Source organism: Pleurodeles waltl, chromosome 3_1, assembly GCF_031143425.1.
Source record: "Pleurodeles waltl isolate 20211129_DDA chromosome 3_1, aPleWal1.hap1.20221129, whole genome shotgun sequence".
Taxonomy (NCBI): domain Eukaryota; kingdom Metazoa; phylum Chordata; class Amphibia; order Caudata; family Salamandridae; genus Pleurodeles; species Pleurodeles waltl.
Window position 1 is genome coordinate 641,077,550 of NC_090440.1, and position 17,240 is coordinate 641,094,789.

General features: G+C 42.1%; 1 protein-coding gene across 1 annotated transcript in view; it reads right to left on the reverse strand.

Moving 5' to 3' along the window:
• The window catches only part of LOC138284407 (mucin-2-like), a 1,933,778-nt gene that overhangs the window by 731,985 nt on the left and 1,184,553 nt on the right, over positions 1 to 17,240 (reverse strand). Inside the window, exon 55 of the mRNA XM_069223144.1 lies at positions 12,550 to 12,618. Within this exon, the coding sequence (XP_069079245.1) occupies positions 12,550 to 12,618 (69 nt within the window). The remainder of the gene's footprint in view (positions 1 to 12,549; positions 12,619 to 17,240) is intronic.

Here is a 17,240-nt window from a genome sequence, read left to right on the forward strand (position 1 = left end):
ACACAGCTATGTTTACAAGAAATCAGATCTCCTTCTGCTTCTTCTGATCAAGTTGCAGAGATTAAGGTAAATGCAGAAGAAGAAAAAGTTATGAAAATTAAAACTGGAGGTAAACAACCTATAAAAACCACTAATCCTACAACAGGATTAAAATGTTACCGCTGTGGGAACAGCACTCATTTGGCGAACTCTACCTTTTGTCAAGCCAGGACAGCCATATGTAGAAAATTTAATAAAAAAGGCCATTTGTGTGTAGGGAGGTGTCTACATTTGATAAACAATATGAGCATAAAAAGGTAGATGATTCTCAAGAAGTTAAAAAGATAATACTGCAGGTTAAAAAGGAACAGGAAAATTCTTTTCAATATCCTCAGTGTAATATTTCCCTTGATGGCAGTCCAGTAACAGTTTTCGCTGACTCTTGCTCACCCTTTACAATCATAAATGAACTGGATTTTAAAGGTATTGGTAAAGAAATGTCCGCCAGATTGTCAAAACCAGACATTAATCCCAAGGGTTATAACAAAAACCCCATCCCTCTTAAAGGGATGTTCAAGGCTTTAATATCATTTAAGGGTCGTACCACTGTAGGGAAAGTTTATGTAGTTGAAAAAGGATCCAGTTTACTGGGTTGGCAGCATCAGAAGGAGTTGGGAATCAAACTGGACCCTAATAATCCGGAACAAGTGCTGCTCATGGACAAAAATAACTCTAATGAGTTGATTTTCCAGGAATTTCCTGAGATTTTTACTGAAAAGTTAGGTCTACTGGCAGGCTTCCAACATAAAATTAAATTAAAACCTAAGGCTAAACCGATAGTACATAAAACTAGACAAATTTCACACTTACTTAGAGACCCTCTTAAAAAGGAACTTGAGAGACTAGAATCTCTAGGAATTATTCAACCAATTGAGAGTTCAGAATGGTTATCTCCCATCGTAATTGCCAAGAAACATAATTGTGACGACATTAGGGTGTGCATTGATTTGAGAGATTTGAACAGAAACATTTGGGTGGAAAGACATCCACTTCCTGTTATTCATGAAATATTAAGCACCATGGGGGAGGCAGCATGTTTTTCCGTGCTGGATCTCTCCAGCGCATACCACCAGGTTGAACTTCACCCAGATTCCAAATGGCTCACAGCTTTCACTACACCCTTAGGATCGTATATGTTCAATAGAATGCCATTCGGGCTTGCATCAGCTGCGGCCGTATTTCAAAAAATCATGCAACATGTTTTGGAAGATACCCCTAAGACTCTATATTTTCAGGATGACATTTTAATATATGGAGCAAATGTAGAGGAACATGATACAAACTTAAAAAAGGTACTTAGTAAACTAAAAATGACGGGTTTGACATTGAGAAAGGATAAGTGTCAAATTAGAGTAGATTCAGTTGATTATTTAAGGCACACTATTTCTAAAGATGGGTTCAAACCTAAAACTTCACTAGTGGAAGCTGTTAAGAAGGCAGAGGCACCAAAAAACAAGGAAGAATTAAAATCTTTTCTAGGCCTTGCTGAGTATATGACAAAATATGTCAAGGGATTCTCAGAGATATCATATGACCTAAGAGAGTTACTAAAAAACCACACACCTTACAAATGGATAGAATGTCATGAATCTGCATTTCAAGGGATTAAACAAGCCATTGTAACAGCCCCATTCCTGGGTACTTTCAATCATGAAAGGAAGACTATTCTTACTACTGACACGAGCAAAAAAGGTTTGGGAGCCACTTTATCCCAAGTGGTTGATGGTAAAGAGAGAATTGTAGCATTTGCTTCTAGGGCTTTAAATAAGGCAGAATCCAATTACTCAGTAATTGAAAGAGAAGCTCTGGCTTGTTTCTGGGCTATAAAACATTTTAAATTCTTCCTTTGGGGTACACAATTTACTTTACGTACAGACCACAAACCACTAGTTTATGTTTTCTCTACAAAAAGTTTCTACAACTGTACACCTAAAATTGCTAGATGGATTTTAGGCCTGGAGAGCTTTTGTTTTAAGATTGAGTACCTACCGGGTAATAATAATTGTGCTGCGGATTTTCTATCTAGAGTACCGTTGACTATAAATGAAGACTATGAGACCCCGGAATGCCCTGTAATGGTTGTTTGTACTCTGGCTATCAGGGAAGAAGAATGGAAGTTGGCTGACCATAAGGATGAATCCCTATCCTTATTGAGAACATTAGCGAAGGAGGGATGGCCAGAATTTAGGAGGGATCTGGACGAAACACTAAAAAACTATTGGGAGGTTAGACATGAAATAAATGAAAACGGAAATTTTGTTTTAAGAAATGATAAGATAATACCACCGGCAGGATTGATACACAAAATTAACAATCTGGCTCATGAAGGTCATTTAGGCAGGAGCCTCACAAAAGCTCGTGTTAGAGAAAGATATTGGTTTCCTAATATGGACTCTATGATAGAAAATGAAGTACAAAATTACATTAAATGTGCGTGCAGTGACAAAACTAAAATTATTCGTAAAACTCCTATATATCCTGTGGCAGTACCAGATAAGCCTTGGACAAAATTGGCATTAGACATCATAGGGCCTATCAACATGAAAGGTGTTGTGAAACGTTTTGCTTTAGTACTGATTGATTATTGCTCGCATTGGATTAATGTAAAAATGGTAAGCCAAATCACCACTGAATCAGTTATAAATTTCCTTAAAGATGCTTTTGCTATGGAAGGAATACCCGCCACCTTGATCACTGACAATGGAGTTCAATTAACTTCATCAAAAATGAAAGATTTTCTTAACTCTTTAAACATACACCATCTCACTACAGCGCTATATTGTCCCAGGGCAAACGGTTTAGTCGAAAGGACCAACCGCATGATTAAAGAGTGCATCCAGTTAGCTAGTGTAAACCAAATAATCATTGAAAATGCTATTCGAGACATGTTATGGGCGTACCATTCTACTCCAAATTCAGTTACAAAAATGTCTCCATTTTCTGCTCTAAAGGGCAGGAAACCAAGTACCAAATTCTTCCCTTCATGGTTAGGTGGAGGAGGAAAAAGTGATGCCATAACTCCACAATTCAGACTTAGAATAGAAAATCATCAAAACAATTACAAAAAAAGATACAATACTAAACATGGTACTAAACAACAACAGTGGAAAGTGGGGGATAAGGTTTATGTTAAAAATCCTGTAAGGGGTTTTTGTCCAAATATGCGAGGCACTAAATTTTCCGGTCCTTTTGATATTGCCAAAGTGAAAAACAATGTGGTTACGTTAACAAATGGTCAGTGTTGGAGTATGGACAGGATTGTCCAACAGCCATCAGCCCTCGTGAGGAGTGAAGGAAATTCCATGGAGAATGGCGAGAGTGAGGAGATTCAGCAGAGACGTGACGTCGGTACAGAGAGTACCAATAGAACTTCTTTTAAAACATCGATGTAGTGTATGTCAAATTATCTATTGAATGTATATATTTAAGACATCAATGTAGGTATGTCAAATTATTATTGAATGTATATATTTTTGATCACTTTGTATATATTGTGTGTGGAAGGGAAGATGTGTTGTAATTTAGTTGTAATATTTTAAGGTAGCAACATGTAATTACATATAGGCAGATTTTGTTAGATTAGAGGTTATGACATATTTAAATACAAGTGGTACGTTCCCCCCCCACCTTCCCTTTAGAATGGAATGTTCTGACTGTTAGGTAGAGGAGTTCAAAATAGAATGTTGGGAGAGAGAGCTGAGAGAAGAGGAGATGTGAAGAGCTGATGAGGAGAAGTGGAGACGAAAATAAAGCGTGATTCTAAAGAACCATCGATCTTTTTTCATTATAACATTTATTTTAAAAGCAGCCAACAAGGCAGGCCTGCCTTAAAAATGACACTGGGCACCTCAGCAGTGTACCTATGGGCGCACTACCTATGCTGGGGTCCCTAAACCTACATGCCCTACCATATACTAGGGAATTATTAGTAGTTTGACTTAGCCAATTATAATTAGCCTAATTTGCATACTGATTTTACACAAAGCACAGGCCCTGGGACTGGTTAGCAGTACCCAGGGCACTATCCGAGTCAGAAAACCACCAGCAAAAAGTGGAAAGTGGGGGCAAAAAGTTAGGGGGCCTCTGCAATCAGCCCTGTTCTCTCACACTGGGACATTGACGGCCTCTCCACATGGAGCCGCCGCCAATGCCTCTGTGCGGTGGGTGCAGCTTCACCCGTCGCGCAGATCACTGCCCGATTTGCGCGACAGGGCACAGCACCAGGGCCCCTGCACTGCCCATGCAAAGTGCATGGGCAGTGCAGGGGCACCCCCTCTGCCAGCCTTTCCCTGGTGGGATAACCCGCCACAGAAAGGCTGGTGGATTAGGAAACATTATCTGAAGGGTAGCGCAGCTACCCTGTCGGATGGTGTTTCCACTCACCGCCAGGATGCCTGATGGCGGAAGCCTGGCGGTGAGTAAGGGCTGCCGATGGCGGCCCTCACCATGTTCATAATGCGGCGGGTTGGCCTGCCATGCCGGCTGGTGGTTTCAGCCGCAAATGCCGACATGGCGGCCCAAAGCACTGTCTTCATGATGACCCCCTATTTCTCTGTAACATTTTAAAATCCCTAACTATTGTTTTAAACAGCTGGAAGTTTTCTTTATGGAATAATAAACCTCCACGTATGTCCATCATCAGGCTCAAAAGACCAAAACCTGAAGGTGGGGTTAGATTTCCTGATTTTAAATTCTATCACTTCTCTTTTACTTAGAAACAATTTTTGCCATGACTTATGATTACCTAGGTCAGCATAAACCCACATAGATTATTTTTTAATGTTCCTTGCTAGATGATTTTTCTTTAACAGATGTTATTTTTATATGTCCAAATGTGTCATCATTTTAAAAAATTCTATTTTAAAATACTCACATGTTTTATTGAAAGAAATTATTATTTGACAAGTTGTCTTTCAAACACTGTTTTTTACATTCTTGTTCTTTTTATAATAAATAGCTCAAGATGCGTAACAGATAATTTTACTCTGAACACTGAAAACAAAAAGGTATTTCTTATGTACATCAACATACAAATGATGCACATATTGTAGCATTTGAATATTTACAAGCCAGTTATCACTTCCTCCCCCCCCTTCAAGCTATAATATAAGCCTTAACTCAACTCCACCAATACCTCCTGTATATCTTAATACAATCTTAAATATTTCTCTTTCCAAGGCCACCTTTATGTACAGGGCCCATTATCTACATCTTCATCCAGAACTAAAAGTGTGATAGAATTATTATGGAAAAAATGTCATTGTTTTTCCAATTTTGGGATAAACTCTGGCTTAAATTAACCAGAATTTCTAAAGCAGCTCATATTACACAATCTCCTTTCTTTATATATGATAGAGCTGTCATTACCCCAAGGCATAGATCTAAATCTAATTCTGCTTTTCCGTTGTGCTGGTCTTTTTCTAAACATATTAACATGAATGCACATTTTATATATGTTCATAATATTTGGATTTAAATTTGGTCTAAATGTTTACAGATTTTGTAGAGTAGTGTTTCTCTCACATTACAGAATGTTTCTTTATGCATTGATGTTGATTCTATGACTCATAAAACTCTATTATTGGAATTTTTTATTGCTCCTGCTTTTCATGAAATACTTTCATGTTGGATTGATTTCTCTTATTTATTTGAACTACTTGGTGGAATTTTGTATGTGAGGAACATTGGGTTTATACTGTAGCTTTACTTAATACATCATAAACGATTTAGGGGCTTATTTACAAGCCCCTTGTGGCACAGTTGCATCATTTTTTTTAATGCAACTGTGGCACAAAGCAGACCCCTACAGCGTGCCATATGTACAAACTGGCACAGTGGTACCATTGTGCCAGTTTGTAAAGTCTTGCGCTACAATATACATGCGGCAGGTATAATGTATGCAAGGTAGGCATTACTCTTTTAGAAGCTACGAGGAACAGGTGCAGTTAAATCAGCGCCAAAAATTTAAAGCCTGTTCAGAGCAGGCATTAAAGTGATGCAAGGCGTTTTAGAATGGGGGCCTTACATGCATTGCTTGAGTAGTATAATTTTTTTAGATAATGCATCATTTTAGCTCCACAGATGCGTCAGAATTTTTTACTCATCTGTGGAGACAGCGCGCCATAGAGCTGTGTGTCGTAAATACATCGCTACCATGGTGTTGTTATGGGGCACAGGACAAAAACAAGAAATCTGATGCATTGATGGTGATTCATCAGATTCTTGTAATATGCCCCTAAGTCTGACCTATGCTGGTAATCTTTCACCAATTTCCTCTCTTTGCGCTCATAAAGTTGACACTTTCTTTCTCTTGCTTCTCTCTTCTCTTATACCTCTTGCTTTTTTCTATTTATCTATTTTCTACTTCCCTTCCTTTGTCTCTTTATATAAGATCTCTTCTATCGACTCATATTTATATCTAATTTTTGCAATTTATAATTTTTATCAATTAACATGGATGTAATTCATGTTCTTTATTGCTTCATGAAATTGCCAATACAATTATTTTATTAAAAAAGAACAGAACATATGAAGGGCAGTAGCAATATTCATGGAAAAGGCAAAATCATTTAGGTTAGTTCCTGGCAATAGACAGAACTAAGGAGCTCATTTACAAGCCCTAAGCGCCACTGCAGCGTCACTTTTAGCGGTGTTCTGGTGGCGCTGTGCCATTTTACATATTTAAAAGGTGGCGTTAAGCCACTTTGTGTAGCTTAGCGCCACTTTCTAAATATGCCCCAACGCATTTTTTGTGGCAGAAGGCGTCCCATGGCTGTTGCTGTGGACGTTCCACTGCAACACCCATTGCATTTTGACACTGCCACAGGTTTACGAGGATTTGTAAACCTGAGGCAGCTCCAAAAATGAACACAGCCCCGTTAGCATTAGAATTGCCCAACATGGAGAAATACTTTTATTTCTCCTCGTTTTTGCTTTTCCCAGGTGTGCTGCATTTCGCAGCACACATAGGAAAAACAAATCACTATAAACCCCTTAGCTGCTGGGCCTTTCCCCACAAGTGCTTTTTTGGCTATTTGGGGTAGTTCGTGCTTAGGCCTTCATAACTTTTTGTCTACAAAAGCTATCCACACCAAACTTGCGTCCTTCGTTTCCAACATTCTAGGAATTCTAAAAGTACCCAGAGTTTGTGGGTTCCACAGCAGGAGACCAAGAAATTAGCCAACATACAGCTAACATTTTGTTTTTTTCAGAAAAATGGAAGGGCTGCAGAAGAAAGGATGTGTTTAGTTCCCTGAAGATGGCATCAACAAAGGGTTTGTGGTGATAAAATCACCATCTTCCCAGCTTTCAGGAACATGCAGACTTGAGTCAGAAAACCACATTTATTAACACAATTTTGGCATTTTACTGGGACATACCCCATTTGTACTATTTTTTGTGCTTTTAGCCTCCTTCCAGTTAGTGACAGAAATGGGTGTTAAACTAATGCTGGATCCTAGACAGCTAAACATTTCTTAAAAGTAGACTAAATTCTGAATTTATAAAGGAGTCATTTGTGTAGATCCTACAAGGTTTTCCTACTGAAATAACAGCTGAAATAAAAAAATATTGAATTTGAGGTGAAAAAAAACAGCCATTTTTCTCCACGTTTTACACAGTAATGTTTTCCTGCGATGTCATATTCTCAAAAGTAATATACTGTTACGTCTGCTGGACTCTTCTGGTTGCAGGGATATATAGGGCTTGTAGATTCATCAAGAACCCTAGGTACCCAGAGCAAATAAAGGAGCTGCACCCTGCAATGGGTTTTCATTGTATACCGGGTGTACAGCAATTCATTTGGTGAAATATAAAGAGTGAAAAATAGGTATCAAGGAAACCTTTGTATTTCCAAAATGGGCAGAAGAAAAGGTGTTGAGAAGCAGTGGTTGTTTGCACATCTCTGCATTCCGGGGTGCCGATACTAGCATGTGAATTACAGGGAATTTCCAAAATAGAAGTCTTTTTCACACACTGTCTTACATTTGGAAAGAAAAACTTTAGAAAAAGACAAGGGGGAATAACACTTGTTCTGCTATTCTGTGTTCCCCCAAGTCTCAGGATACAAATGGTACCTCACTTGCATGGGTAGGCCTAATGCCCGCGAGAGGAAACGCAACATGGACACATCACATTTTTCATTGAAATCTGACGCGTTTTTTGGAAAGTGCCAAGCTGTGGATTTTGGCCTCTAGCTCAGCCGCACCTAGGGAAACCTACCAAACCTGTGCATGTTTGAAAACTTGACTCGTAGGGAAATCCAGGATGGGGTGACTTGTGGAGCTCTCACTAGGTTCTCTTACCCAGAATCCTTTGCAAACCTCAAAAGTTGGAAAAAAACACTTTTCCCTCAGATTTTGCTGTTGCAAAGTTCCGGAATATGAGAAGATGCCTTCTTTCCACTCAGCATTCCCCGAGGTCTTCTGATAAAAAGGGTACCTCACTTGTGTGGGTAAGCCTAGTGCCCATGACAGGAAATGTCCCAAAAGCACAACGTGGATAATACATCACATTTTTCCAATGAAAACGGACGTGTTGTTTTGCAAAGTGCTTAGCTATGGATTTTGGCCTATAGCTCAGCCAGCACTTAGAGAAACCTAGCAAACCTATATATTTTTGGAAACTAGACACCTTCGGAAATTCAGAATGGGGTGAATTGTGGGGCTCTCACCATGCTCTGTTACCCAGAATCTTTTGCAAACCTCAAAATGTGGCAAAAACAACACTTTTCCCTCTGATTTCAGTGCTTCAAAGTTCTGGAATGCGAGAGGAGCCACAAACTTCCTTCTACCCAGCATTCCCCCAAGTCTCATGTATAAAATTTGTATCTCACTTGTGTGGGTAGGCCTAGTGCCCGCAACAGGAAATGCCCCAAAACACAACACGGACACATCACATTTTCCCAAAGAAAACAAACCTGTTTTTCGCAAAGTGCCTAGCTGTGCTCTTTCAGTCACACCTAGGAAAACCTACCAAACCTGTGCTTGTTTGAAAACTAGACACCTAGGGAAATCCATGATGGGGTGACTTGTGGGGCTCCCACCAGGTTCTGTTACCCAGAATCCTTGGCAAACCTCAAAATATGGCACAAAAAAACACTTTTCCCTCAGATTTCGGTGCTGCAAAGTTCTGGAATCTGAGAGGAGTGACAAACTTCCTTCCACCCAGCATTCCCCCAAGTCTCCTGATAAAAATGGTACCTCACTTGGTACGCCTAGTGCCCATGACAGGAAATGGCCCAAAACACAATGTGGACACATCACATTTTCCCAAAGAAACTAACCTTTTTTTTTTAAAGTGCCTAGCTGTGGTCTTTGGCCTGTAGCTCAGCTGGCACCTAGGGAAATGTAGCAAACCTACATACTTTTGGAAACTCTACACCTCGGGGAATTCAGAATGGGGTTACTTGTGGGGCTCTCACCAGGTTCTGCTACCCAGAATCCTTTGCAAACCTCAACATTTGCCAAAAAAACACTTTTCCCTCACATTTCAGTGATGGAAACTTCTGGAATCCGAGAGGAGCCACAAATTTCCCAGCATTTCCCCAAGTCTCCCGATAAAAATGGTACCTCACTTGTGTTGGTAGGCCTAGTGCCCGCAACAGGAAATGCCCCAAAACGCAACATGGACACATCAAAGTTTTACACTGAAAACTAACGTGTTTTTTGGAAAGTGCCTAGCTGTGGATTTGGGTCTCAAGCTCAGCCGGTACCTAGGAAAACCTACCAAATCTGTGCATTTTTTAAAACTACACTGCTAGGGGAAACCAAGGATGGGGTAACTTGTGGCACTTTCACCAGGTTTTGTTACCCAGAATCCTTTGCAAACCTCAATATTTAGCAAAAAAACACTTTTTCCTCACATTTCGGTGATGAAAAATTCTGGAATCAGAGAGCAGCCACAAATTTCCTTCCGCCCAGCATTCCTCCAAGTCTCCCAATAAAAAATGTACCTCACTTGTGTGGTTAGGCCTAGTGCCTGTGTCAGGAATAGATCACACAACGGTCAATGTTGGTCCTTACATGAGGGCAACTCTTGACCCTGGGGTGATCCATTCCTGATGCAGGCACTAGGTACAGGTACTCAAGTGGGGTAGCATTTTTATCAGGACAGTTGGAGAAACACTGGGTGGTAGGACATTTGTGGACCCAAGCATATTCCTGTAGTTTGTGTGACAAAAATGCAAGAAAAAATAGAGTTTTTATTCAACATTTCACATTAGCAGGTTATTCTGGGTAAGAAAACTTTGGGGAATCCACACAAGTCACAACTCTGTGGACTTCCCCGGATGTCTAGTTTACAGAAATTTCTGGGTTTGGTAGGTTTCCCTATATGGCCGCCGAGTACAGGACCAAAAATGCAGGTGCTTGCCTTACAAAACCAGGTTGTTTTGTGATAGATAATTTTAATGTCTCCACAATATGATTTGGGTGGTGGAATTTAGGGCTGAACTAAATTGGGGAGCTCCCAAGAGAGCACTCTGTCTGTGCTTGCAGCCACATGCACCTGCTCTCTGAGTTGGGCTAGCCCGCTATTATCCCGCTGCACAGACTGTGCTTGCGAAGGGACAGCAGGCCTGTCCTCATCACCAATGGAAGAGAAGTTATGGGTGCATTATTACTTCACCTTGTCACATACCAATCAGTCTTTAGTCTCTCTAGCGCCCAGTCCAACAATCATTATTGGTGCTTCCACTCCCATTACCTACTCCTTTGATTCCCTCACTACCACCCATCTCTCCATAGCCCCCCTCGCACATACATTTAATTTGTGTTATAGCGCAGGTAATGGCTGGCTTTACTAATCTGCTCAGCATTTTACATAAAATACAGATTTGATCTGTGCACTAGGCATATAAACCTTCTGTGCTACTTTATGGCATCAAAACTGCCACTAGACAAAAGTCAGATCCTTCTGTAGCAGAAACAAAATCACAAGACTTACTTTACTTTTTTATTGCTGCCAAAAAGCTACAGTTGAAAAGTGTCAGTTGAAGTACGTGCATTGCTTTGAAGACACAAGCTGCAACTGCAAGAGAACTGGTGACGCATATATATATATATATATATATATATATATATATATATATATATATATATATATCTATAATTATAAATGTATATACACATATATATATATATATGTATATATATATATATATATATCAGCAACAAAATTATTTTGTAAAAGCTGCACTCTCAGGAAGTCAAAAAGAGTAAGTTTATTTAACACAACGAGTTTCGGCTGACTAGCAGCCTTGGTCACATATATATATATATAGATCACTTTTAAACGTGGGTGTGGTTTTCCTGGGAGCCTATCACAGCCCCCAGGGAAACCACACATGTGTTGACAAAAGTGACTGCTATATAAAGATATATCTATATATAGAAATATATCTATATATATCTATATATATATAGATATATATATATATATCGCTGTATGTTTTCCTTGGGGGCCATAGTGGCCCCCAGTGAAACCATAGAACCATTAAAAAAATGATTTCCGGCAGAGGGGTTCACCCTGCTCATGGGCGACCCCCTGTCAATTTCATTTTTTTTAAACCCCTGGGGGATGCGATCAAGCGTTTTATAAAGGGGGCACCCCCACCCAAGTGAAATCCCTGGTGTCTAGTGAGGTTTCCTGGCCCTCGATCGCAGCAGGAATGCCTTGTTGGAAAGGGGAGACTCTCCCCTTTCAAACGAGGCCTTTCCAAACAGTGGGGAGGCCCATTTGGGCCCGTTTTTCCCACTGGAGCAGGAAGCAGCCACAAAGCTGCTTCCTGCTCCAGTGGGGAAAACAGATAGTGACGTCAACGTGCCTCACGGCATGCTGATGTCACAAAGCGGTGGGTGAGGGATCGGGGGAGACATGGAAGACCTTCTGTGTCTCCCGTTTTAAAAAAAAATAAATAAAATTCCTCTGGTGCGATGCACCCAAGGATTTTTTAACCCCCTCCCTGGTGTCGGCCACTAGTCATGACCCACACTAGGAAGATAGTGCGGGCATTGGGCAGTGCCCGACATCCGCACCCAAGAGGTTAATGAGTGTTTATGTGGGGGAAGGTGCCCCTTTCTCCACATAAACAATCATTAAATAATGCCAATTAGCTACTCCTATGTGTGCTGTATTGTGCAGCACACATAAGAGTAGCAAATCGCCATTATTAATGGGTGCCCGCTCTGGTGCTAGGCAGCTAATTTTAGTGCCAGCGCTAGGGAGATCACAGGGGTGTGCAGTATTGTTTGGGAAAGTTTTGGCACAGCGTTGCGCTGCCCAACGTTTTAACAAATGAGGCCCTACGTTTAAAACATTCCATTCCATTTCTCTGAAAACAAGTGAACGCAGTTACGATCATTTGCATTTTTTGATTCAAAAGGTGCATTTTAGCCATTAAGAAAGTATGCAGGACAGTTATTACAGAGCGAGAAAGCTCTATAAAAAAAATCAAAAAAGCTTGATCAATACATTTGCACTCTATCAAGTAACAATTGTCATAGAACTTACCAGGAGCGTACTCTCTGTTATCGACAAGGCATCGACAAGGGGTCTTGGCTGTTGATTTTGAATATGTTCCTGCAGGTATTTAAGCATGGGTCAGTAATTTAAATGCCCTCCTTTTGTTACACAGTATCAAAGTAACTAGTTTTCAAAAGAACAGATCCAATCATAAAATCATAACTGAGAACAAAACACAAATAAGTTCTAGTAAAGCCAGCAGGGTCTCTCTTTATTAGGCAAATACAAATGTGTTGGCTTTGGCAATGCCTTTTATTTTATCATTCTCACATGACTGTCGCCATCCCAGAACAGTGAAATTTAAGAAGCCCAAATGGGCCTTCGTGAGTCAGGAGGCATGTGCTCTGTGCGCAACGCATGTTCATGCATGTTAGCCCATGGCAGCCCTTTTTTTTGTAGTAGCTTAATTTGTAGATGGCTACCATGTGCTCAGTTGTGTGTAGATGAGTTAACATATGTGCATAAAACACATGCGTCATTCTATGCCTCTCCAACATTGTAGATTGTCATTTTAGAACGGTAAAATAAAAAAATACAAAAATGATGTTTGTTTCAGCACCAAAAAGAAAGCAAACAGTACATTACCACTTAGGAGTTTCTGCACCCACAAAAAGAAAAATAATTAAAAAGAATAACTGAGAGCAATATGCAATGGGGTGGTGGGCAACAGGGGAGTAATGGGGAACAACTGATGATCAGGGGCCTGGGCATAGACTCGGGCATAAATATGCAGAGAGTGCGTTGGTTGGGGGCTGTTAGAAATGGGGTTTTTGGTTGGCAGTCAGGTTGCCCTCTGTCCAAGCAAGAACCCTCACTCTAGTCAGGGTAAGTCACACACAATCCAAAATAAGCCTGTGCTCACCCTCCGGTAGCTTGGCACGAGCAGTCAGGCTTAACTTAGAAGGCAATGTGTAAAGCATTTGTGCAATAAATCATACAACACCATAGCATAACACCCCAAAAATACACCACACAGTATTTAGAAAAATATATAATATTTATCTGGGTATCTTCAGGTCAAAAATGATCAAAGTTGCAATACGAATTTGTAAAGATATCACTGAAAAGTGATATAAAGTGTCTTAAGTCTTTAGAATATTAACAAAGTCTCTTTCAAGCACAAGTACCTGGTTTAGCGTGGAAAAATCTCCTCAGAGGGCCACAAGAGAAGAGGTGCACGGAAAAAGGGTGTGTGCGTCGATTTCTCCCCAGCACACACGGACTTGCGTCGTTATTTTCCACGCGGGGAGGCCGGCGTCGTTTTCCGGCGCGCGGACTGTCTCTTTCTGTGGATCGCGGGGATTACCAGATGTCCCGGGTCTGTGCGTGGATTTTCCTGCTTGTTCTCCGGCTGCGCGTTGGTCTGCGGGGCTGCGCGTCGAAATTACGATCTCACGGCAGGCGTCGCGGCGATTTCTCCTCTGGATGCCGATCTGTGGGGCTGCGCGTTGAAATTACGATCTCACGGCAGGCGTCGCGGCGATTTCTCCTCTGGATGCCGATCTGTGGGGCTGCGCGTTGAAATTACGATCTCACGGCAGGCGTCGCGTCGATTTCTCCTCTAGAGGTCGGGCGGCGTTGTCCTTGCGAGGCCGTGCGTCGGATTCTCGATCGTCCCAAGAGCGTCGCGTTAATCAGCGTCGGTGTGCGGCGTTTTTCTCGCCGCCGAACAAGCTGTGCGTCGAAATTTTCGCCGCACGGAGCGTCCAAGTAAAAGAGAGAAGTCTTTTTGGCCCTGAGACTTCAAGGAACAGGAGGCAAGCTCTATCCAAGCCCTTGGAGAGCACTTTCACAGCCAGACAAGAGTTCAGCAAGGCAGCAGGGCAACAGCAAGGCAGCAGTCCTTTGTAGAAAGCAGACAGGTGAGTCCTTTGAGCAGCCAGGCAGTTCTTCTTGGCAGGATGTAGTTTCTGGTTCAGGTTTCTTCTCCAGCAAGTGTCTGATGAGGTAGGGCAGAGGCCCTGTTTTATACTAAGTTGTGCCTTTGAAGTGGGGGTGACTTCAAAGAGTCTCTAAGAAATGCACCAAGCCCCCTTTCAGTTCAATCCTGTCTGCCAGAGTCCCAGTAGGGGGTGTGGCAGTCCTTTGTGTGAGGGCAGGCCCTCCACCCTCCCAGCCCAGGAAGACCCATTCAAAATGCAGATGTATGCAAGTGAGGCTGAGTACCCTGTGTTTGGGGTGTGTCTGAGTGAATGCACAAGGAGCTGTCAACTAAACCTAGCCAGACGTGGATTGAAGGGCACAACAAGATTTTAGTGCAAAGAAATGCTCACTTTCTAAAAGTGGCATTTCTAGAATAGTAATATTAAATCCGACTTCACCAGTCAGCAGGATTTTGTATTACCATTCTGGCCATACTAAATATGACCTTCCTGCTCCTTTCAGATCAGCAGCTGCCACTTCAACAGTGTATGAGGGCAGCCCCAATGTTAGCCTATGAAGGGAGCAGGCCTCACAGTAGTGTAAAAACGAATTTAGGAGTTTTACACTACTAGGACATATAACTACCCAGGTACATGTCCTGCCTTTTACCTACACAGCACCCTGCTCTAGGGGTTACCTAGGGCACACATTAGGGATGACTTACATGTAGTAAAAGGGGAGTTCTAGGCTTGGCAAGTACTTTTAAATGCCAAGTCGAAGTGGCAGTGAAACTGCACACACAGGCCTTGCAATGGCAGGCCTGAGACAGGGTTAAGGGGCTACTGAGGTGGGTGGCACAACCAGTGCTGCAGGCCCACTAGTAGCATTTAATTTACCTGCCCTAGACACATGTAGTGCACTCTACCAGGGACTTACAAGTAAATTAAATAGTCAATCATGGATAAACCAATCAGTAGTATAATTTACACAGAGAGCATATGCACTTTAGCACTGGTTAGCAGTGGTAAAGTGCCCAGAGGTCAAAAGCCAACAACAACAGGTCAGAAAAAATAGGAGGAAGGAGGCAAAAAGTTTGGGGATGTCCCTGTCAAAAAGCCAGGTCCAACAGGGGCCATACGCATAAAAACAACACTTTAAAATAGGAATTAATGCCAATGTATGAGTGTGGACTACTTTTAAGTAGTTCACATCCTCAAAATGCAGTGGCTTTATACCAGTACTGATGTACAGCCTCTATAAATGAAGAACATACAATGGAAATACATTTTTTAATTAAATCAAATGTATATTTAATTTAAAAAACAGAACCAAGTTTTAGGCAGAATAACCCCTGGTTCTACCATGAATGTCCCTTCTATATTCCCAAAGTTTACAAAGCTTTCATGTAGGAAAGTACCATCTTGCCTGGCATGTTACCCCCATATTTCACTGTATATATGTTGTTTTAGTTGTATGTGTCACTGGGACCCTGCCAGCCAGGGCCCCAGTGCTCATAAGTGTGCCCTGTGTGTGTCACCTGTGTTATGACTAACTGTCTCACTGAGGCTCTGCTATCCAGAACCTCAGTGGTTATGCTCTCTCATTTTCTTTCCAAATTGTCACTAACAGGCTAGTGACCAATTTCACCAATTTACATTGGCATACTGGAACACCCTTATAATTCCCTAGTATATGGTACTGAGGTACCCAGGGTATTGGGGTTCCAGGAGATCCCTATGGGCTGCAGCATTTCTTGTGCCACCCATAGGGAGATCTGACAATTCTTACACAGGCCTGCCAGTGCAGTCTGAGTGAAATAACGTCCACGTTATTTCACAGCCATTTACCACTGCACTTAAGTAACTTATAAGTCACCTATATGTCTAACCTTTACCTGGTAAAGGTTGGGTGCTAAGTTACTTAGTGTGTGGGCACCCTGGCACTAGCCAAGGTGCTCCTACATTGTTCAGGGCGAATTCCCCGGACTTTGTGAGTGCGGGGACACCATTACACGCGTGCACTATACATATGTCACGACATATGTATAGCGTCACAATGGTAACTCCGAACATGGCCATGTAACATGTCTAATATCATGGAATTGTCACCCCAATGCCATTCTGGCATTGGGGAGACAATTTCATAATCCCCCGAGTCTCTAGCTCAGACCCGGGTACTGCCAAACTACCTTTTCAGGGGTTTCACTGAAGCTGCTGCTGCTGCCAACCCCTCAGACAGGTTTCTGCCCTCCTGGGGTCCAGCCAGGCCTGGCCCAGGAAGGCAGAACAAAGGACTTCCTCAGAGAGAGGGTGTTACACCCTCTCCCTTTGGAAAAAGGTGTTAGGGCTTGGGAGGAGTAGCCTCCCCCAGCCTCTTGAAATGCTTTGATGGGCACAGATGGTGCCCATCTCTGCATAAGCCAGTCTACACCGGTTCAGGGATCCCTCAGCCCTGCTCTGGCGCGAAACTGGACAAAGGAAAGGGGAGTGACCACTCCCCTGACCTGCACCTCCCCTGGGAGGTGCCCAGAGCTCCTCCAGTGTGCTCCAGACCTCTGCCATCTTGGAAACAGAGGTGCTGCTGGCACACTGGACTGCTCTGAGTGGCCAGTGCCAGCAGGTGACATCAGAGACTCCTTCTGATAGGCTCCTTCAGGTGTTGCTAGCCTATCCACTCTCCTAAGTAGCCAAACCTCCTTTTCTGGCTATTTAGGGTCTCTGCTTTGGGGAATTCCTTAGATAACGAATGCAAGAGCTCATCAGAGTTCCTCTGCATCTCTCTCTTCACCTTCTGCCAAGGAATCGACTGCTGACAGT